Raw genomic sequence first — 22,705 nt, forward strand, 5'->3', positions numbered from 1 at the left:
TGTTCCATTGGTCTGTACGTCTGTTTCAGTACCAGTACCACACTGTCTTGATTACTGTAGCTTTGCAAAATTGTCTGAAGTCTGGGAGAGCTATGCCTCTTGCTTGGTTTTTGTTCCTCAGGATTGCCTCGGCAATTCTGTGTCTTTTATGGTTCCATATAAATGTTCAGATTCTTTGTTCTAGTTCTGTGAAAAATTACATGTGTATTTTGATAGGGATTGCATTGAATCTGTCGATTGGGTTGGCTAGTACGGCCATTTTAACAATATTAATTCTTCCAATCCAGAAAAATGGAATATCTTTCCACTTTCTTGAATCCTTTTTAATCTCCTTGATTAAGGTTTTATAGTTCTTAGCATATAGGTCTTTCCCCTCCTTGGTCAGGTTTATTCATAGGTGTTTAATTTTAGGGGGTGCAACTTTAAAAGGTATTGCACTTTTTGTTGTTGTTGTTGTTGTTGTTGTTGTTGCTGCTATTTCTTGGGCCGCTCCCGCGGCATATGGAGGTTCCCAGGCTAGGGGTCTAATCGGAGCTGTAGCCATCGGCCTACGCCAGAGCCACAGCAACGTGGGATCCGAGCCGCGTCTGCAACCTACACCACAGCTCACGGCAACACCGGATCGTTAACCCACTGAGCAAGGGCAGGGACCGAACCTGCAACCTCATGGTTCCTAGTCGGATTCGTTAACCACTGCGCCACGACGGGAACTCCTTTTTGTTGTTGTTGTTGTTGTTGTTGGGTATTGCATTTTTGTATTCCTTTTCTAACATCTCATTATGAGTATACAGAAATGCAACTGATTTCTGAATATTAATCTTATATCCTGCTACTTTGCTGAATTTGATGATCAGTTTGAATAGTTTTTGTGTGGAGTCCTTAGCATTTTCTCTATATAGTATCATTTCATCTGTATAGAGTGACAATTTTACCTCTTCTCTTCCAATTTGGATACGTTTTATTTCTTTTGTTTGTCAGATTGCTGGGGGTATAAGGACTTTCAATACTATGTTGAATAAAACTGGTGAGAGTGGGCATCCCTGTCTTGTTCCAGATTTTAGTGGGAAAGCTTTCAGCTTTTCTCCATTGGGTGTTAATATTGGCTATGGATTCGTCATAAATGTAAAGCCTCATGGTTTTAATCTTCTTTTATTTCATGATGACCAGCAAGACAGTCAGCAAGACAGTTAACCAAGTAAGCAAGACAGTTAACCAAGTAAGACTGAGTGTTTCTAATTATCTGCAAGGCCCCAGAGCCCAGCCCAGGAGCCAGGCCAGCAGATCTGCATGAACACAGACTGCGCAGGCCCAGCTCCCCTCTTCAGAGACAGGTCCACCAAGTCTAGTCAGGCAGGTCTGAGATACACAGACAAACACAGAACAAGGGGACGATTCAGATCTATTCCCACTCTGGATAAAGACCAGTCCCCGGGGTTGAGACCCCTGCCCCTTCCAGGGCCCAATGTTTCAGAAATGCCTGACTCCTGTCTGCTCCCTCCTCTACATTGCTCTGGCTTCTAGTAAAGTTTGGCCCACCCTGGGCCTCTGCTCGGTCCCAGCTGTTTCCTGCACTGCTATTTTAGTCAATCAAGTATTTATTTGATGCCCATGCTGAGTCCAACATAGGCCATGGACTACAGTAAATAACTAGGAGGTAGAGTCTGCTGTCAGGGGGCTGAGAACACTCCTGGGGAGTCAGGATCACCCCACGTGACATGTGCTCGGTGGTGCGGTGCCCATCGATGGAAGTCTTAGATCAGCATGAATGAAAGTGTTGTGAGGGGTCATGGGGCTATGGGAGGCCTAGCAGCATTTGCTTAAATCAAGAACAGAAGAGAGGGCAGACAAGGGGGGCCAGACTGAGAAAGCAAAGACCCCAAAGTGGGGATCAACATGGCATGTCATGGAGAGAACCCTCCCTCTCCCCACCCCTACCAGAGTAGACGGTCATGTGATGGGAAACAGAGCAGCCAGTGGAGCCTAGAGTTTAAAATTTTGATTTTTCAGGCATCATGAAAACTTTGAAGGTCTTCAGAGTAAGACTAGATGATGGAAACCACACCTAAGGATAGAGTCCACATTCCAGAAGGTACTAGGAAAGCAGTGTGACAATGGCTGGGAAACCAGGCTTTGGGCAGAATCCTAGTTCTGTCCTTTGCAAGTTATATGAGGACAGGTGAGCTGTTTCACCTGTTACCAGAACCTGTTTCCTGATCTGCAAAGTAGTGGCACTAATGCTTATCTCATTCAACTGGGATAATGAGATTTAATGAGATGATGAGTAAAGGCTTCAAGAGCACCTGGACCACACGGCAAGCCCGGGTGGTAGTGATGGAAGACAGCGGCTGTGGCAATAAGAAAACAGCAACATGGCAGCACAGTACACGTGTACAGTCATCATCCGGACAATTTAGTGTCACTGATAATGTCACCATGGTCCAAGGACATTCCTAAATGCCCTCTTTCTGGATATGAAAGGCATGAAAGGGAAATTTTATTGAACTGCATGGACCATCCCTTAAAGCCCCATCAAAGAGAATGATGAACTTGGGGGACCAGAACTGACCCCGTTTGACTCATCTGTTTATAAGTAGTAGTTTTTTTACATTATAGTATAGAAACTTCATCACACACACAAAAAAAAAATCTCAGCTTATATGACAAGGCCCAAAGATAAAACATAACCACACCCTGAGCTATCTGACTTCACTAGAGATGTATTACTGGCGTCCATCACGGTGGACAAAGTAGGAACAAAACAAATCAGATTATTTTCTATGAAGCCCAGATACTCAAGCTCATGCCCAGGCAGCTCCCAGAGACCATTTATCCTCATTTTAGACCTAATCATCTGCACACAAATACTAGAGCACTTGCAGTGAGCCAGGCCCTTGTCCTGAAGATGTAAATTATTGGTCCCTGGTATTGTAGGGGCAGTTAGAAAAGGAGACAGTGGGGATAGTGAGATCACACCTGTGAAAGGAAGAGGCAGCTGGAGAGGCTCAAGCAGAAAGGGAAAAGAGGACAGGGACGAGGAGGCAGATCCAAAAGGCGAGCTCAGCCCTCCCCAAGCAAGGCATCCACAGAGCCAAGAACCCGTTGTAGACACAGAACTAACGGAAGCTGAGCCCTTCTTCCTGCCCAGGAGCAGGAACCACTCAGCAAGCTCCTTCCCTCCTGGCCCAGAAAGAGTCCTGCTGCCCCAGGACTGCGCCCTGTCGCTACCCAGTCATTCGCGTCAGCACAGACGATGGATCTGTTTGCTGCTCCTGCTCTGAACATTTTAATCGCCTGACGTCATCACTGCTCACCCAGAGCCCTGTGCCGCTGCTACTGTTCCTCCTGCCCAGAAATGAGCAGGAACCTTACGGGACCTGTAACGACTCCACCTAAGATGACAGGGGAGGACACAGGACATTGTGGAACCACGACCAGCTCTGGCACTGAGAGAGAGTTAAATCTCACCTAACTAGACCAGTGACGCCCAAATAAAAGGACTCATTTTATGTAAAATCCACCTACAACTAACACTTAAAAAACCTGTCACCAAACCTTGACTCTTCGGATGCTGACGACCGCCTCGGACACCTTCTCGACGGCCATGGGGAAGTGGAGGGTGCCCGTCAACCGCAGAGCCTCGAACAGTGTCACCACCACAAACACTTGGCTGGCTGTGATCACGTTGCCAAGGACTTCACTGGTGATGAAGGTGACAAAAATCATGATTTTGCTCACAGCGAAAAATGATGCCAAATTCAGTCCTCTAAGGTAGGAACTTCTCAGAATCTTGGAACCTTCCTTCCTGGAAAAGAGAGGAGGAAACAGGTTTTAAAGAAGCATCAACAGTCAAGTCATGAATTCCAGAGCCTTGGGGGGGGGCCTTTCGAGGGGGTGGACACGGATTAAGAGAAACCACCCCCACAGCATGGAGACACTACACAGTGCACACCCGGGGGTCTGCCCGACACAAGGACCACACACCTCATCACCTGTCATGCATCCAGGAATTAAAGAAAGGCTTAAGGTCACACTTTAAACATTCTGGGTCAATGAGACCGAGTTGGAACATTCATTCAGCAAGCACTGGGAACCACAAGTCCTGCACTGGCTCCTCGCTGATGACAGAGACACAGCCCAGCCCCTCCAGGAGCTCATGAACTCATGGGGGAAAAACAGCAGCAACCCCAAGCCTGGGAGGCACCGAGACACTAGGCACAGGCAGCCAGCACAGCCCCCACAGCACAGAGCGGAGCCTGGAACCCGAAGCTGTGGAGTCAGGGCGAGTCGCACACACGTGGAACCTGAGAAGACGAGTTGGCGTGGGTCAGGCCTGGTGGAGGCCAGAGAAGAAGGAAGATGAGAGTGTGTTCCCGGCAGAGGGAGGGGCACCCACGAGGGTGCAGAGGTGAGAGGTGACAGGGCACTGCGGAGAGGTATAAGCCCCTTGAGCTGGAGTATAAGCTCTCATCAGACACTTATATGAAAGGTGGGGAAAATTCTACACACATAAAGCAAAGCAAAAACAACAGTATTTCATGGCTCTGGAATGAAGAAAACTGACTGGCAAAATTTGGGCTGAAACAGGTATATCCAACATCTATAATCGCCCCCATTTGTGGTACATTAACTTAAATGACAGTTTTAGTTTAAACATCATCATCTTGCAGTTCTTGTTGTGCCTCCATGGTAACGACCCCCACTAGTATCCATGAGGATGCGGGTTCAATCCCTGGTCCCACTCAGTGGGTTAAAGATCTGGCACTGCCAAAACCTACAGTGTAGCTTCAGATGTGTCTTGGATCTGGCGTTGCTGTGGCACAGGCAGGTAGCTTCAGTTCCAATTCCACCCTGGCCCTGGGAACTTCCATTTGCCCTGGGTGCAGCCCTAAATAAATAAATAAACAAACAAACATCAATCTCAAACACTAACATCTTAGAACCATTGCTCATTTGGGATTTGCAGTACTAAGAAATATTTGGAATGTCATTTCTGCATAAGTGAGAAGCAGATAGATTTTTCCTTTAAGGAGAATGTAAAAGGAAGAGCAGGTTAAAATAATGTCTTCACTATTCTATTAACCACACGGCCACATGTGGAGGGTGTTGGGGGGGGTGGATAGTATTTAAATTCACCTTAATGTGAAAACTCACTAAGATTTCTAAATTCATTCAGTAAAAATTGGGGGGGGGACTACAAAAATATGGTGTGACATGTAGTAAAACTTACCTTCTCAATCTGGCAATAAGATCTGCAAATGACTTTTCCCAAGTGTACATTTTTACTGTTCTGATGCCAGTTATAACTTCACTCACGGTCCTGATCCTGTCATCTGTGTAAGCTGCAGTCTTACTCCTAAGGGGACAGACGTGAGGGGTGAGCCTTAGTGACCACAGCCCAACTTTCTGTAGCAGCAGCAGCAGGGAAAAGGGAGGGACCAGGAGTCACATGATTCCCTGCAGCCCTTTTGTGCTGATGACACAGGCAGGTCCTACTCAAAGTACAAATGAGAAAGACTTCAATGAGCCAACCCTCCAGCCCGATTCAACAAGCACCTTGGAGAACTTGCAGGATCAGCTAAGGAAGACCTGAAATGAGTCCGATACAAACCGTCTCCACAAGGAGGTCGCCGTTGGGCAAGGAAGACAGAAAGGAATCTAACAGGAAGACAGGCTGTGCTGTCATAACAGAGGAGTGAAGAGTGGGGAGCAGAAAAGATGGGGCTGTTATTTCTAAAGGGAAAGGAGAGCAAGAATATCCTCAGAGACCCTTTAGCACTGGAACAGGCCCTCAAAGGATAAGGAACATCTCTCCACTGAAGAGATGGGAAAGGAAATCCCAAGGAGAGAAGAATAACACACAGAAATGTACCGAAACAACAACACAATGTTCATTACCTGACACCCTGGACAATGACCCATCTCAAACCCTGGGGGACCTGCTTCAGGACTAACTCATCACCATCAGATCATTCTTCATCATCAGACACTTTTCTATCCCATATGCTGCTGGGAATGGGGGGCTTTAACAAAGAGATGATTAAGACTGACCTTGCCCTTGAATGCTGCTAATTTAATGGAGACACTGAATTAAAACAAGACATGGGGGTTCCAGCTGTGGCTCAGTTGGTTACAAACCCACCTAGTATCTATGAGGATGTGGGTTCAACCCCTGGCCTTGCTCAGTAGGTTAAGGATCTGGTGTTGCCATGAGCTGTGGTGTAGGTAGCAGATGCAACTCCAATTTGACCCCTAGCCTGGGAACTTCCATATGCCACAGGTGTGGCCCTAAAAAGAAAAAGAAAATAAGAACTAGACTTCCCACTGTGGTGCAGCAGGATCAGCAGCATCTTGGGAGCGCTGGGACACACAATTGATCCCCGGCCCAGCACAGTGTATTAATTATCCACCCTGCCACAGCTACAGCTTAGGTCACAACTGCAGCTTAGATCTGATCCTTAGCCCACGAATTTCATAGGCTGCAGGGGTGGTCAAAGAAGAAAAAAAGTAAAACAAACAAACAAAAAATTAAGTCACGAACATGCATACATGAAAATCATTGTAATACAAGCAAACAAAAATATATGCAGCTAGAAATGGGCCAAGTAAGATTATTACTAGTTTCAGCAATGTTTAAATAACTCTGACATGAGTAAATTCTGCTGTAGGACACTCTACCTATTCAGGTGGGATGCCAGGAGGAGCCACGAATGCCTTCGCTTTTCCCACTTCAAGTTCAGCCTTCAACTTAAGGCTGGAGCCTCCCTCCCCTGGCTAAGCCTGAAGAGGCTACAATACACGCAAAGAGAGCAGAGAAGGTATTTATCTTGTTTTTAAACAACCGCATTGAGCAAACTTTGAATGTTTCCAACTATATGTCACCTATTTTTTAACCCAGGGTTTCTCTTACCGGAGTGATGAAAACAACTTCCCGATGCAGGTTTGCAAAAGCAGGAGAAGAATTAGAACCGCCATCCCCGCAAGACATGATATTCCTACTTCCATCCAGAGCAGGGCGGTCACCGCGACAGCCTGCAGAGGCCCCACCCACAGAAAGTGCAGCAACATCGTCACCTTAAAAGAAGAAGACAAGGACCTCTTAGGACTATATCAAAACACAACCCTTAAGACACAGTAGGGAAACTATCTGCTCTGAAGGGACAGACAGGAACCTAAATAGAAATGATCACAGCGGGTTTTCCACCTGCTAAAGCAGAGATCCAAGCCTCTGCCCCACATGAAGCTGCTCCAGGTCAGCCCAGAACCCACAACAGGGAGACCCAGAGCAGCAGCACTGGAAGCAAGATGCTGATTTTGTCTAAAGACCACAGATGAGCTCAGGGCTTCCCCAAACTCTCTCTGCCCCAAAACTCAGCCCCCATCCCTCCCTGACACACACACAAAACCTGTATTATGGTCCTACCACACTCTCCAATACTTGTGTGTTTACCTCCCTGACACACTGGGGCTTCTCCAGGGAAGAAACGGAATCTTACTCATCCCTGAGACTGAATAGGGGCTTTACGTGATGTTTGATGAATAAATAATTGAAAGAGAAGTGGTCTAGTGCAATACAGATCTGACCAACAGCTACAACGCCCTTGGCAATGTGATCTATTCATAAGGTAAGTGTAAGAAAGAGTGTGAGGACAGTCGACATCAGGCTGTGTCTGGCTGGGACCCACCCCCCATCTGGCATGATTTCCCGAAGGCTCCCTGGGCAGCAGGCACTGAACAGGGCACAGGGGGAGGAACAATCCCTGCCCCCAGCCCACACCACCTGATCGAGGAGCAGACAGTCCCGCAGCAACAGCAGCACAACGTGCCGGGAAGGGCCCTCCAGGGAGACCCTCAGGGACAGTAACCAGGCTGGGTAGGACCACGGCTGCCTGTTTATTACTAGGAAAACAAAGCTCTCACCTCCAGCACAACACACAGTATTACATCTAAGCTGCACACAGAAGAAATCAGTAGTGGATAAAAAGATCCCTTGTCTTAGGTCCCCTAAAGAATCCTGGTCAACACCCAACACTGGTGCCTGGTGTCCAACAAGCTAAACCCATTAGAAGGACAGGAAATGGAAACCATCCCTGGGGTACAGCTCACCTGGTCAAACCTGTTCACGTCATTGGACAGCAGATTGACTATCTGGCCGGTGCTGGTCTCCCTTGTGGCCAAGTTGCTCAGGCAAAGTGCCTGAAATGAGAGAAGGAAACAGAACTGGATTCCTATGGTGACACCAAGTCACTCTGAGGTCACAGCAAAAGGGAGTGTGTTTTCATGGGCTCTTGAGTCGTGTCAAGAGGAGCAGGATGACCCCGGACAGCAGGGCTTGGGCTTTTTTTTGGCTGCGCCCACAGCATGGGGAAGTGCTTGGGTCAGGGATCGAACCCAAGCTGCTGCAGGACACCACCAGATCCTTAACCCTCTGTGCCACAAGGGAACTCCCATCCACAGCCTCTTTAATGTGGTGGCAGCCACACCCTCAGCGACAGTAAAGGGAGGAAAAGGAGGTAGAAGCAACCCCCCCACCCTGATTGTTGATGACTTTGGACACGCCCACATATAAAGGATACAGGTTTAGACTTAGGAGTCAACTAAAGTAAATCTGAGACACGGTTAAGTCAAGGATAATCTAGGAGGTGGAATTAACATCCACTCACTCCTGTACACAAGAGAGAAACTGGAGCTCCAGCTGTGGTGCAACAGGATCAGCAGTGTCTCTACAGCACCAGGATGTGAGTGTGATTCCCTGCCTGGCACAGTGGGTTAAAGGATCTGGCAATGCCACAGCTGCCACATACATCACAAATGTGGTTCAGATCTGATCCCTGGCCTGGGAACCCCATATGCCTTGGGGCAGCCAAAAAACCTTAAAAATTCAAAAATAAAAGAGATAACTAAGAAGGACCTACTGTAAACCACAGGGAAATCTACTCAATACTCTGTAATAACCTGTATAGAAAAAGAATCTGAAAAAGAATGGAGACATATATAACTGATTCACTTTGCTGAGCACCTGGAACTAACACAACATTGTAAGTCAACTACACTCAAAAATTTTTAAAAAATCAAACACAAACACCACTTCTGTCCAGAGGACCTGGTTTTTTTTGTTGTTTGGTTTTTGTTTGTTTGTTTGTTTGTTTGTCTTTTTGCCTTTTTCTATGGCCGCTCCCGCAGCATATAGAGGTTCCCAGGCTAGGGGTCGAATCGGAGCTGTAGCCATTGGCCTACGCTAGAGCCACAGCAACGCAGGATCCGAGCCGCATCTGCAACCTACACCACAGCTCACGGCCACACAGGATCCTTAATCGTTAACCCACTGAGCAAGCGTAGGGACCGAACCCGCAACCTCATGGTTCCTAGTCGGATTCGTCAACCACTGTGCCACGACGGGAACTCCGGACCTGTGTTCTTAATGCCAGTCTGTTGACTTACAAAACACACAGCCTGTGCCCCACAATCTACTTACTTGGTTAAAAGTACTAACAAAGCGCTCTTGAGATCTGAGGACCCTGAACAGACACCATGAGCTATTTCAACAGGCGCCAACTGGAGCCACTGACCCAAACAAAATGTCAAGTTCATAAAAACCTTATTTAGTCCTGAAGGTAACAAAAAAAATCAACAATCAGGTAGGAATGTGAAATGATGTAGCCGTGATGGAAGAGAATATACAAGTTCTGCCAAAAACTGAACATAAAGTCAGCAGATAATACAGCAATTCCACTTCTGGGGATGTACTCAAAGGGACTGAAAGCACAAACTTGAACATGTTTTTTGTACACCCATGTTCACAGCAGCCTCGTTCACAACAGACAAATCGTGGGAACAACTCAAATGTCCTCTGACCACATGAACGGATACTCAGAATGCTGTATACATCGATCATGGAATATTATTCAGCCTTAACAAGGAATTCTGATACCTGATACATCATGAATGAACCTTGAAGACATGGTGCTTACATGACATAAGCCAGACACAAAATGACAAACATTGTTTGATTCCACTTATATGAGGCACCAAGAGCAGCCAAATTCACAGAGAGAAGCAGCAGAATGGTGATGGCTCTGGGGGAGGGGACTGGGGGGTGAGTGTTTAATGGGCTGAGAGATTCAGTCTGGGAAGAAGAAGATGTTCTGGAGATGCACACGGTGACGGCTGGACCACAGCATGAATGCACCTAATGTCACTGAACAGCGCACTTAAGGAGTTAAGATGGTAAATGTCATGCTGTGTATATTTTAGCACAATAAAAAAAAATCAATGATCAAAAATCAAAAGTAATTTTCTCAAAGCTGTGGAACAGTAAATAAATGAAAAGTCATTTTTATATATGATACAGCCCTCAGAGGCATTTCAAATTCAGCTGAAGAGAGCACTAAAATGCTGAAGGGGCCACAGAGGGAAGCTGGCAGATGTGCAGCCTTAGAGATCACCTTTAAAAGGGCCCAAGCCAGAGTTGCTGTTGTGGCTCAGAGGGTCAAGAACCCAACACAGTATCCATGAGTATGTGGGTTCGATCCCTGGCCTTGCTCACTGGGTTAAGGATCCAGCATTGCCACGAGCTGCTGCACAGAATCAGCTCAGATCTGGTGTCACTGTGGCTGTGGCCAGGTCCTGGGCTCACAGGGCCACAAAATGCATGAGTCTCTGCTCCAGGAGAGAAGAGGAGGAAACAGATGTCATTTGGCTGACAAGAATAATCCCAAGAAACAAAAGCTCCAGGAAAGTACCAACTACGGGAAAGAAATTAAATTTTCCATTTAAATTGTTTGGTTTTAGCTTTCAATAAGGATTCACTTGTTAATAAAAATTACATGTAATTAAGGTGTGCAGTGTGATGTTTCATATAAATACACAATGGGAAAAGATTACTGTAATAAAACCAACATCCATCAGCACACCTTTTTTATGTGAGGGGAGAGCACTTACCATCTACTCTCTCAGCAAACTTCAGGCATACAATACAGTTAAATAAGGATTTTTCTTTAATAAAAATGAAAGCCCAGGGTAAAAACGTATCCAGCATCAAGTTTATAAAGTGTTTCAATTACTGACATGGTGTATCTGTGTCAACTCCTTTGTAAAGACATCTAAAATCCCAACTCCTTTTATACTAGTTAAGATCAGGGTAAACTATGGAACGTTACAGCATTTCTCATTACAAAATCACTGAACACATCAAATCAGGTATCATTAAAAGTGTTACAATGCATACTCGACAAAAAAGGAATACTGTATTAAGAAAATAACTTGACCATACACAAAAATAAACTCAAAATGGCTTAAAAACTTAAACCTGAGACAATACACCATCAAACACCTCGAAGACAACATAGGCAAAACATTCTCTGATATCAACCTTATAAATGTTTTCTCAGGTCAGTCTCCCAATGCAACAGAAATAAAAGCAAAAATAAACCAATGGGACCTAATCAAACTGACAACCTTTTGCACAGCAAAGGAAACCATAAAGCAAACAAAAAGACAACTTACACAATGGGAGAAAATAGTTTCAAATGATGCAACTGACAAGGGCTTAATCTCGAAAGTATACAAACAACTTATACAACTCAATAGCAAAAAAGCCAACAATCCAAGTGAAATATGGGCAAAAGACCTGAATAGACATTTCTCCAAAGAAGATATACAGATGGCCAACAAGCACATGAAAAAATGCTCAACATCCCTGATTATTAAAGAAAAGCAAATCAGGAGTTCCCGTCGTGGCGCAGTGGTTAACGAATCCGACTAGGAACCATGAGGTTCGGTTGGCGTTGCCGTGAGCTGTGGTGTAGGTTGCAGACGCGGCTCGGATCCCGCGTTGCTGTGGTTCTGGCGTAGGCAGTGGCTACAGCTCCGATTCAACCCTAGCCTGGGAACCTCCATATGCCGCAGGAGCGCCCAAGAAATAGCAACAACAACAACAAACAACAACAAAAAAAAAAAAAAAGAAAAGAAAAGCAAATCAAATCTACTATGAGGTACCACCTCACACTAGTCAGAATGGCCATCATTAATAAGACCACAAATAACAAACGCTGGAGAGGGTGTGGAGAAAAGGGAACCCTCATGCAGTGTTGGTGGGAATGCAAATTCGTACAACCACTGTGGAAAACAGTACAGAGGTACCTTAGGAAACTATACGCAGAACCACCATATGATCCAGCAATCCCACTCTTATGCATATATCTGGACAAAACGTTCCTTGAAAAAGACACATGCACCCACATGTTCATTGCAGCATTATTCACAATAGCCAAGACATGGAAAAACCATGTTCATCGCAGATGAGTGGATTAAGAAGAAGTGGTATGTATACACAATGGAATACTACTTAGCCATAAAAAGAACAAAATAATGCCATTTGCAGCAACAGGGATGGAACTAGACACTCTCAGACTGAGTGAAATAAGTCAGAAAGAGAAAGGCAAATGCCATAGGATACCACTTATATCTGGAATCTAATATCCAGCACAAATGAACCTCTCCACAGAAAAGAAAATCATGGTCATGGAGAACAGACCTGTGGTTGCCAAGGAGGGAGGGAGTGGGATGGACTGAAATCTGGGGGTTCATAGATGCAAACTATTGCCTTTGGATTGGATAAGCAATGAGATCCTATTGTGTAGCGCTGGGAACTATATCTAGTCACTGATGATGAAGCATGATAATGTGAGAAAAAGAAGGTAAACATGTATGTGTGACTGGGTCACCTTGCTGGGAGTAGAAAATCAATAGAACAGTGTAAACCAGCTATAATAGAAAAAATAAAAATCATTATTAAAAAAAGAAAATAACTTGGATGAATAGCAACAAATTCTCTCCAAAATTACTAAAAATGATGCAAAATTTCAAGTTTTATCCCAAACAACTCACTATTTTTAATACTACTAAAAGCAATCATAGCTATAGAATATAGTGAGGGAGTCTATATCTGGCATAGATCTCATTTACATTATTCTTTAGTTAATGCAATTATGTTGAAGAGGCAGTTATGTTAAATGTCATTTCAAGATAGAATCATACCCTTCCCAAAAACATTCTTTTCTACTAGATTTCATTTTATAGATTCAATCACCGACGTTCACTTTTAAATACAAGTTTCATGTAAACAAAATTTTAATGAACACCAAAAACAAAATTTCCATAAACACCACTATCAAATTTAGGCATGAAAACACTGAAAATCGATTTGATATTTTTATTTCTTTTCCTTCTTTTTATGGCCACACCTACAGCATAGAGGTCAAATCAGAGCTGCAGCTTCAGCCTACACCATAATCCCAGAAACACCAGATCCAAGCTGCATCTGCAACCTACGCCGCAGCTTGCGACAACGCCAGATACTTAACCCACTGAGCAAGACCAGGGATCAGATCTGCAGCTTCATGGATACTAATCAGGTTCTTATCCCACTGAGCTACTATGGGCACTCCAACGTCATACTTTTAACACTTACTTTTAAATTATATTTTGTTACAAATTCAGTGGGTACCATGCAATAATGTGTGGCTAAAAGCTATCAAAGGCAGCCCTGACCTGATCTCAATACAAAACTTGCCATTATTTGCTGGTAAAATTAGGTTAAACAATAACAAAATTGCCTTAAGGCAAATAGCAAGCTTCTCTAGTAACGGATAAATGATCCCAGTTACAATTTTTTTTTTTTTTTTTTGGTCTTTTTGTCTCTTTTAGGGCCACACCCACAGCATATGGAAGTTCCCAGGCTCGAGGTCCAATTGCAGCTGTAGCCACTGGCCTACGCCAGAGGCACAGCAATGCCAGATCCTAGCTGCAACCTATAGCATAGCTCACGGCAACACCAGATCCTTAAACCACTGAGCGGGGCCAGGGATTGAACCTGTGTTCTCATGAATGCTAGTCAGGTTCACTGACTGTTGAGCCATGACAGGAACTCCCAAAACTGTTAATTCACAGAGAACTTTCCCAAAATACCTCCGATGTTTCAGGGGAGGTACACACTTTGGTGACAATGACACTTACCTTGCGGTAAATCATGTGGCACACGGCTACCCTCAGCCTCATCCCCACACGCTGAATGTGATAGAAGTACAAGTGGTGCAGAAAGGCCCAGGTGAGCACGCAGACGCTCAGCCCTGCGGCGTAGGCCAAGGCTTCGTGGAAGGCGGCAGAATCACTGGGATCATAGTATTCCAAATAACTAATAATTTTCCCCAAAAGGACAGGCTGAACTATTCTGGTGCCTTCCTAAAGGAAAAAAGTCATATTGAGAAATTCAAGGCATACTGGTTTTTCTTAACACAAGCTGTACTTTTGTTATTAGCGTGTTAAAAAGACACTTTGACAATATGCTACATTCATAGCTAATCTAGGAAAAAATTATGCAGATCTGCTATCTTCTACTAGACAAGCAGAAAGCAGTTTTAACCTCAAACCAATTGTTTACATTCAGAGATGATGAAGCCTTAGTACACTGTGCTCAGTACACTGGGGATGCTCAATAAATACCATAACCAGTGCTTTAGAACACACTTGACAAAAATACCAAGTGAGTATCGGCCTAAGATGAATAAGGAAAAAGGCAGCAGAAGAAAGGTGAGACATTTGCTTCCATGTGAAGGAACCCTGCTAACAGCCTGTCCCTGTCCCCTGTGCACTCAAGGCCCCAGCCAACAGGAAGTCCAGGTGGCTCACGTACAGGAGACACACTCTTGCCATCGCCTCCTGCTTTAAGAGCCTTTATGAACTGAGACTTTGATACAAACACAGATCCAATCCTTCCCTACCTGAGGTTCACGTGTCAGTAGATCAAGAGAATAGAGCTCAGATTTTCGTGGTGAATCACAAAGAAACCAGGCTTGGGAGGCTCCCAGGCTCTCAGTTCTGGAGGGCTGGGTTGGGGGGGTTATGTCTTTACCTCCTAGAAGCTGGGATGTTCCCCGGAATCAAAAGTTAAACATGCCATAGGCAAAGCTAAAAAATGATGTCTTCCATGGCTCTCCATCCAACATACGCTGCAGGTGCTGGTTTGGGAGAAACACTATCCGTCATCTATCCCCCAAGACAAAAATCAAATCCTAAACCAATGAGATGAGAGGCATGGGGGCTATGACCTGAGTAAAACTTGAGGAAAGCAATTTTCTATCCCAATGTGAAAGGCAAAGGAACAGCAACACTTACCCACCCTGTGAAATAGCCACTCCACCCACAGCCTACTTCCTCCCTCTAGTTACCATGTGTGAGGTCCCTTGTCCCCCATCAAGGACCCAGAGATTATCAGAGAAAGACAAATATATGACATTGCTAATATGCAGAATCTAAAAAAAAAAAAAAAGAAATGAATTTATTTCCAAAGCAGAGACTCAGAAACATAGAAAACAAACAACCAATGGTTACCAAAAGAAAAGGAGAGTGGGGAGAAGGGTAAATTACGAGGTTGGGATTAACAGATACAGACGATTATACATGTAATAGACAACCAACAAGGACCTACTGTATAGCTCAGTAATGACCTATAAGGGAAAGGAACCTAAAAAATGTATAGAAATATGTGCGCTGTGACATAAACCTGTAACTATGACAACACTGTAAATCAATTATACTTCAATAGAAATTTGTTAAAAAGCGAAAGATAGAATTCATGGAAAACTGGCCTAGGCATCAGAACATTTTGCTTCAGAAACCAGATCAGCCATCAGATGATGATGACTCCAAGCCCATCACAAGCCCTCGTGCGCCTCCAGGTCCTTATCCATGGAAATACCTGCCTTCTTTACTTCGAAGGAATCCTGAGAAAACTAAATGATATATAACAGCTCAGAGTGCTTTGAAACCAGCATAAAAACAAGTGTAAGCTATGATCACTTTACTACACAGAAGTCCTGGGAAGAAAGCTACTCGATTCTTAATGGCACAAGCTTGGAAAACTCATTTGCTGCTGAGAGGTGATCATGGAGAACATGACCTCTTGAGAAACGTCATTCATAAAAGCCAGCTTTTCCAGACAGTGATTAACCGTTTCACTTCTAAGCATATTCTTAAAATTCCTGACCATTATGGAGCTCCCTTGTGGTGCAGTGCGTTAAGGATGCAGCATTGTCACTGCAGCGGGATCCGCTGGCCTGCAATCTTCCACATGCTGTGGGTGAAGCCAAAAAAAAAAAAAAAAAAAAAAAAAAAACTAACCATTCTGAGTGCAATCTTGAAAAATGAGTCACCTATTTCCTGACTCCTTAAAATGGATTGAGGGGATGGGGGAATAAGTGAAGGAGATTAAGAGGTATAAACTTCCAATCATAAAATAAATAAGTCACGTGGCTATAATACACAGCATAGGAAATAGAGTCGATAATATTGGAATAGCTTTGTGTGGTAACTACACTTATCAGTCAAAATTCTCTAATGTATAAAAATATTGAATCACTATGTTTGTACATCTGAAATGCAAGTCAATTGTAATTCAATTTTTAAAAAATTTTGATTCCACAATTAAAACTTACATAAAGCTTTAAAAAAAGATAAGGAAAATGGATTGGAAAGCACCACCCCCATTATGACACAGTCACTGTGGACACCACTCACATCTAATGGCTAACGCTATGTGCTCAGGAACCAGCAGGTGTGCACAGCAGGTCTGCCCTGCAGGGCCCCTGTCCCCTTTGCTCAGTGCTCCTTCACCCCTCCCTTGCTGTGTGGGCCTCAGGGGCTGCTCAGGGCCCACAGTGTCTCTGCCCCCAGCAGCCACTCCTCAGCCTCCTGGGCGGAGGGGACTGAGGGACACTTGGAAGAAAGGGTTGGGGAATAAACGCAAAGCCCAGGGCAGCTCTTGGGGAACCAGCCCTGAATCGAGGCACAAAGCTCCCTGTAGACTCAGAGGGTCTGCTTCCTTCCTGTCCATCAGCTGAGCTCCAGACGGAAGATTTCCACAAACACATGCCTTGGACACCTGGACCAGAGACAATCAGCAAGCGTGGCCTTGGACAAAGGCCAAGTGGCCAGACAAGCCTGGGCCATTTCTAAAGGTCACAGGAATAGGTCACAACCCCAGCCACTCCTCCCCTCTCAGGGGTAGGGACTGGGGGAACCCACACTGGCTCTGTGAGGTCACCCCACTTCCACACCAGCAGCTTCAGAGAGAAGGCCCCAGATGACGTGGGGAGATGACCTGTGTGTCTCTGGCCCATGAAGCAGCTGTAGTCCGTGGAGGTGCACACAGGGGCTGGGCCTGCCAGGAGCTCACTGGTTGATCTGTTCTCATCAGGGGTGGCCTCCAGGAGCTCCAGGGTCAACATCAGCCTGGTACTCACTTCTCTGAGCGTTACTGTCATCCTCAATTCTCATAGAACAGAGGTTTTCATACTTCAAAATCCTGACACTAAAAGCCTGGTCCTCAACTGGCATCACCTTCCCCTTCCCGTGGGCACTGCCAGTAGTGCTGGGGGAGGCCCCGCCTGTGCTGTCAGTGGTCACAGCACACTGCCTGGGAGTCATCAACAACATTGGCCTCAACAGCCGGAACAAGCAAGCACCCTCCTGGGAGAAAGGTCAGCTTCACGTCACACTAATTTATCTGCTACCAACCCAGGAACTGCCTGGTCCCACCCAGCTGTCACCCTAAGACCTCAGGCCTGGGGCACATGGGAAAGTGGATTCAGACAACAGGACAGGAGCACTGTCCACACCCCAGGGGATGACCTGGGGTTCTCATTCCTGATGAGCAAATGCATCCCCAGATTCACAGAGACACCTCCTCTCAGCAAGCAGCCACGAGCTCTCACTAAGTAACAACAGAGAGGACTCAGCCTGTGCCCAGATCATCAATGTCCCAACACAGTCACCACCCCAGACCCGCTGCCTTCCCACGGGTCCATCTCAACAAGCTGGTGTGTAACGGTGTCACAAGTGTGTGAATGGACGTGTAGACGTAGCTCACCAGGGCCGCCACAGCTCACCCACGTGGGGATGGTAAGGAGGGAAGGTGGCTTCTTCCTAAAGGCTCCTGACCCCTGTGAACCCAGCACAACGCTGCTGCCAATGTCACACTCTCAGCACTTCCAGCTCCCAGAGGACGTGGTCGCCTGGACTCCACCCTCATTTATGATCCCCAATCTGAGCCCCTGCTCCCGGGAGTTCTCAGTACCCTGTTTATTACCCTGAGGCCAATTCAGGGTGCAGGTGTCTGAGACCCTGGAGATGAAGCTCTCAGGACGCTAAGCCTCCCTGACCCTGGACAAGCCGTCAGTCATTAGATGGTCAGGCTCGTGAGTCAGAGTGCCCGAGATGGAACCTTGGTCTTTATGCTTCGTGTGACCACAGGCACACATTGTAACCACTTGTACTCAGCGTCCTCTCTTTTAAAGGGGAGGTGATATAATACCCAGGCCTTCATGGACTTAGCCAGAGGAACACAAGTGACAGCACATGTAAAGTGCTCAGAGTAGTTCCTAATACACAATACTTTTTGACTACTTACAATTGTTATTACTAAACGACTAATAGTACCTCAAGCACCACTGCTACTGAGATGAGCTCATGTTACTGCTAGAGTACTTCTGGGACTACTAGTGAGTATGAGTCCCTGATATTATTATGAGTACAGCTAGTACTACTATTGAGGATGAGCCCCTGTCACGGCTATGAATACTGTTAGGACTACTGCTGAGTATGAACCCCTGTTACTATAATGAGTACTGCTAGGACTACTAGGGAGTATGAACCCCTGTTTACTATAATGAGTACTGCTAGGACTACTACTGAGATGAGCCCTCAGCTCCTCCATGCCCCACCTTCCTGCCATGACCGCCCAACAACCACCCTCCAGAAAGAGGGGCCAGCGCTCTACCAGTGGCCGCCTTGTGCAGCCCCCGGGCTGGCCTTCCTGGACCCCAGCAGTGAGCATCACTGGGCTGGACAACTGTGGGATCAACACTCCCCCCTGCCCTTTACACAGCACTGTGGTACCTGGGGGGGTCTGTGTCCTCTTAAAGGTGACACTCTGCCCTGCACCTGTCCCCACCCTCTGGCACAGGGCCAACCCACCTTTGTCTTAAGTGAGAACTCAGTCTCCTGGCACCATCAGTCACCTGGGAGCTGACAGAGTCTCTGGTTTCTCCAATGAGGGGGCAGATTCACCTACCTGGCCACCCTCTGCCCACAGGGCCCTTCAGGATGACAAGAGCCACACTGTCCACCTACAAACCCCTTGCCCACTGTCCTCAGCCCAACAAAACATACTGATGACAACTCATCACCTTCTCCAGCTAAACAGCCCTTCCTGGCATCTTCCTCTTCTGTCCCTCCTGCTGTCACACCCACAGGCTGCCCACATCCCTAAGGCGGCACGAAGGTACCACAGAGAGCAAGAGCCACCAGGAGGAGGTACGGCAGACACCCCGCAGCCACAGCCCACAACAGGCAGGCTGACTGGCACTGTGCCCCAGGGGAAGTGCTCTCACTGGGGACCTTGACCCAGTCCCTTCAGGGTCATGGAGGTCACGGACCTCATGGCTTCAGCCTTTGGTTTCCCTCTGCACACCCCCTCCTACACCCTCTGTAAGTGCCAGGTTGCCAAGCCTCCCCTTTCAACCAGCAACGCCCCTGACAACCAGGGACACCAGCCAGATGGGTGGGGCACAGAATTCATGGTGAAACTGGAGCTCCCCCAACAGGGTGCTGGGGAGCCCATCCATAGGGAAGGGGGTGCTCCTGGGAGCTCTGGGCAGCTCCAGCCCAGACCCAGGGCCCTAGTTCTGTTCTTCTGGAAGAGAAGAAGCAACGATCTCTCCTTAGGAAAGCATTTATCAGATGGGGCCTGGTCAAGCTAAAATTCTTTGCTGAGCACCTGGTAATGCCTTATGTTTCTGGGGCTCTGGTCCAAGATTGCTTCCTCCAAACCACAGGGCGCATATTCCTTGAGGTTGTAGGATCTTATTTTGTTCAAGGACCGCTCTTAGCATTTACCTTATTAATTGAGCACCAACAGTGTCTTAACATGGTATCAAATGGCCTTTCCTTTCAGTGCCATCCTTCCATGACACTACGTTTTAAGCAGGTAAAGAAAAACAGCAATTCCCCAGAGGTCCAGCCCTTTAAGCATCTGTCCTTTCTAAAGATAAACTCAATTGCTGAGCTCCATCAGGTTTCTCAGATAAGACTTATCTCAGACCTTCAACTACTGGCCTCTCTCTCCACTGCCCCGTCCACCTCAGGACTGATCCACATTCACTGAAAAGCAATGCACCGTATGTAAAAGACTTTACCTCAAGAAATGTAAAAACGCCCAAAACTGAATAGGATTTCCAGTAACACTTGATGATGGCTTTCATTAAAGAAGGCTCCCGTGCATCTTTCTCAGCTCTCGAAACTTCCCGATCCCAGTACCTGTGAGGAGACACTAAGAACAATAAAGGACAGCCTGCCCGCCACAGGGAGAACAGGGGAGGGGCAGCGTGGAGACAAGCCTCTACTGCAGGGCCCTCTGTGACTGTCCCTGAGGGGCTGGCTAATGGCTTGCAGGATCCTGAAGGCAAAACGATGCAGACCCTGAAGCACCAGAACAACAGGCTTTGAGGGAAAGAGGCCCAGGCTCAGGACACACGTGCCTGCCAAGCTCCGCTGGACTCACAGCACAGGAGCAGCCCAGGAGGGCAGCCAAGCTCCTCCAGGAACACCCCCTCGGGGACAGAGCCTGGCATCCAGGGCCTTGGCTGAGGGCCCCTCCTCTTCCAGCCTCCAGAGTCAGTTCAGCCTGGGCTCCGCCTGAGGGGCGGGGGCGAGCGTGCAGGGTCCGGGGAAGGGGGCTCCAGGAGAGCCCAGGGGAAGGCAGCGCCCACTCCCACCACCAGCCGCACGGAGACCTGCTCCCTCTTCCTCCCCTGCACCTGGCTGCCTGCTGCTCACCCTTGCAGCTCTTCTCCAAGGCGCGCGGAGCGATCTTCTGGAAGCACCGAGTACATGTCATCTTCCTCTAACCTCCGCTTGTAGCCAACTCGCAACAGGGGGGTTAGCCACCTGTTAAAATGGAAAGAGAAGGAGAATGACATGCATCCAAACCAGGCATCTCTGTCTAATTACAATCCTACATTCATGGGCTTTGTAAAAAAAAAAAAAAATTACATTTTAAATATAGAGAGATACGGGAGGAAAATACTTAGATATGTTTACACACACACACCAGCTATAAATCCTAAAAGAGGAGTTCCCATCATGGCGCAGTGGTTAACGAATCCGACTAGGAACCATGAGGTTGCGGGTTTGGTCCCTGGCATTGCTCAGTGGGTTAAGGATCCGGCGTTGCCGTGAGCTGTGGTGTAGGTCGCAGACACGGCTCGGATCCCGAGTTGCTGTGGCTCTGGCTTAGGCTGGCAGCTATAGCTCTGATTAGACCCCTAGCCTGCGAACCTCCATATGCCACGGGAGTAGCCAGAGAATTGGCAAAAAGACAAAAAAATAAAATAAAAAAATAAAAAATAAAAAAATCCTGAAAGACCCTGGAAGCAATGACACACTGGTACAAAGAGCACTCCAACCCCCAGATCTCGGGTTTTGTTCTTTTTTAACGTACACAATTATCATCTCTTTTTTCTTGTGATGACAACTTTTAAGGTCAACTCTCAGCAGCTTTCAAATGTGCCACACAGTGTGATTAACACAGTCATCATAACGGCCTCTACATCCCCACCACTTATTTACTTTATAATGGGAAGTCTGGGCTTTAGCCCCCTTCACCCAGATCTTGACTTTCTAACATCTTTCTTCCCTAAAGGGAACCAAGGCTCCTTGCAGCAATGGCTGGTTCCACGCTTGGGCAGTCTGGGTCAGCGCCTGATGATTAGCTTGTTGGGTGTAAGGTAAGGGCCTGACATTAGGCTTTGGAGACACGCACTTCAGAGACATCCATCTCCCATGAACACATGCCAGCCACACAATGAGATAAAGAGCCCGGCCACCCCACCCATGAAGTCCCCCGTTTTCAGAAAGCTCTGGGTGACCAGATAACAAACCATTTCACTAACTGCTTGCTTCTGCCTTCCCACACTTTAATTCCCGCTCTTGTGTTTTAAATACACCAATAAACAGTGAGTACACAAAATCCTAGACACCCCACCCTCCACCCCCAAAAGGCAGAACTCCAAGCCCAGGCTTGCTCGCATGTCCTCTTTCTCTCTACCCAGGACCTCACTGTGTGGCCCCAGGTGTGCCTTGAACCCTGTAGGACGTGTGAGTGATAAACCTTGTCATTTGAAAGTTCCCTGATGGTTGTTGCTGAGACGCGTCTTGCAATCGTAAGAACCACAAGGGCCAGCCCAGTCATAACACTGGCTCCAAAAGGGCCATGTCTGTGGGGGCTGCCAGAACCAGTACAGGCCCAGGTGAGCAGTGCCCCAGGCATGCCCACCCATAGCATCGCTATCAATGGACCAAGACCCACAGGCAGAGAAGGTCCATGATGGGCCTGGGACCTCTTGCACCATCAAGTGAGGAAGCGCTCAGGAATCGTGAGGATGTGTAGAAAGACAGAGAAGCCAGCTTGAATGGCTCTCACTACACAAACCTGGGATACTGTCAGCATCATGACAAATACGTGGCAATGAATGACAACCCATTAAATAATGAAAGACTCCAGGAGTCCTTACTGCTATGTTGACAGGAGAGAAAGGAAATCTCTTGCAAAAGAATGCAAACATAAAAGGAATCTAGTCAAGATTCAATGGAA

General features: G+C 46.7%; 1 protein-coding gene across 1 annotated transcript in view; it reads right to left on the reverse strand.

Moving 5' to 3' along the window:
* The window catches only part of LOC106505329 (multidrug resistance-associated protein 4-like), a 73,607-nt gene that overhangs the window by 45,112 nt on the left and 5,790 nt on the right, over positions 1-22,705 (reverse strand). The window contains exons 4-10 of the mRNA XM_021081023.1: positions 20,890-21,000; positions 20,250-20,370; positions 14,014-14,238; positions 8,104-8,193; positions 6,908-7,071; positions 5,228-5,353; positions 3,553-3,802 (exon numbers count right to left, since the gene is read on the reverse strand). Of these exons, the coding sequence (XP_020936682.1) occupies positions 3,553-3,802; positions 5,228-5,353; positions 6,908-7,071; positions 8,104-8,193; positions 14,014-14,238; positions 20,250-20,370; positions 20,890-21,000 (1,087 nt within the window). The remainder of the gene's footprint in view (positions 1-3,552; positions 3,803-5,227; positions 5,354-6,907; positions 7,072-8,103; positions 8,194-14,013; positions 14,239-20,249; positions 20,371-20,889; positions 21,001-22,705) is intronic.

The sequence above is a fragment of the Sus scrofa genome, unplaced genomic scaffold (assembly GCF_000003025.6).
Source record: "Sus scrofa isolate TJ Tabasco breed Duroc unplaced genomic scaffold, Sscrofa11.1 Contig1173, whole genome shotgun sequence".
Lineage (NCBI taxonomy): Eukaryota > Metazoa > Chordata > Mammalia > Artiodactyla > Suidae > Sus > Sus scrofa.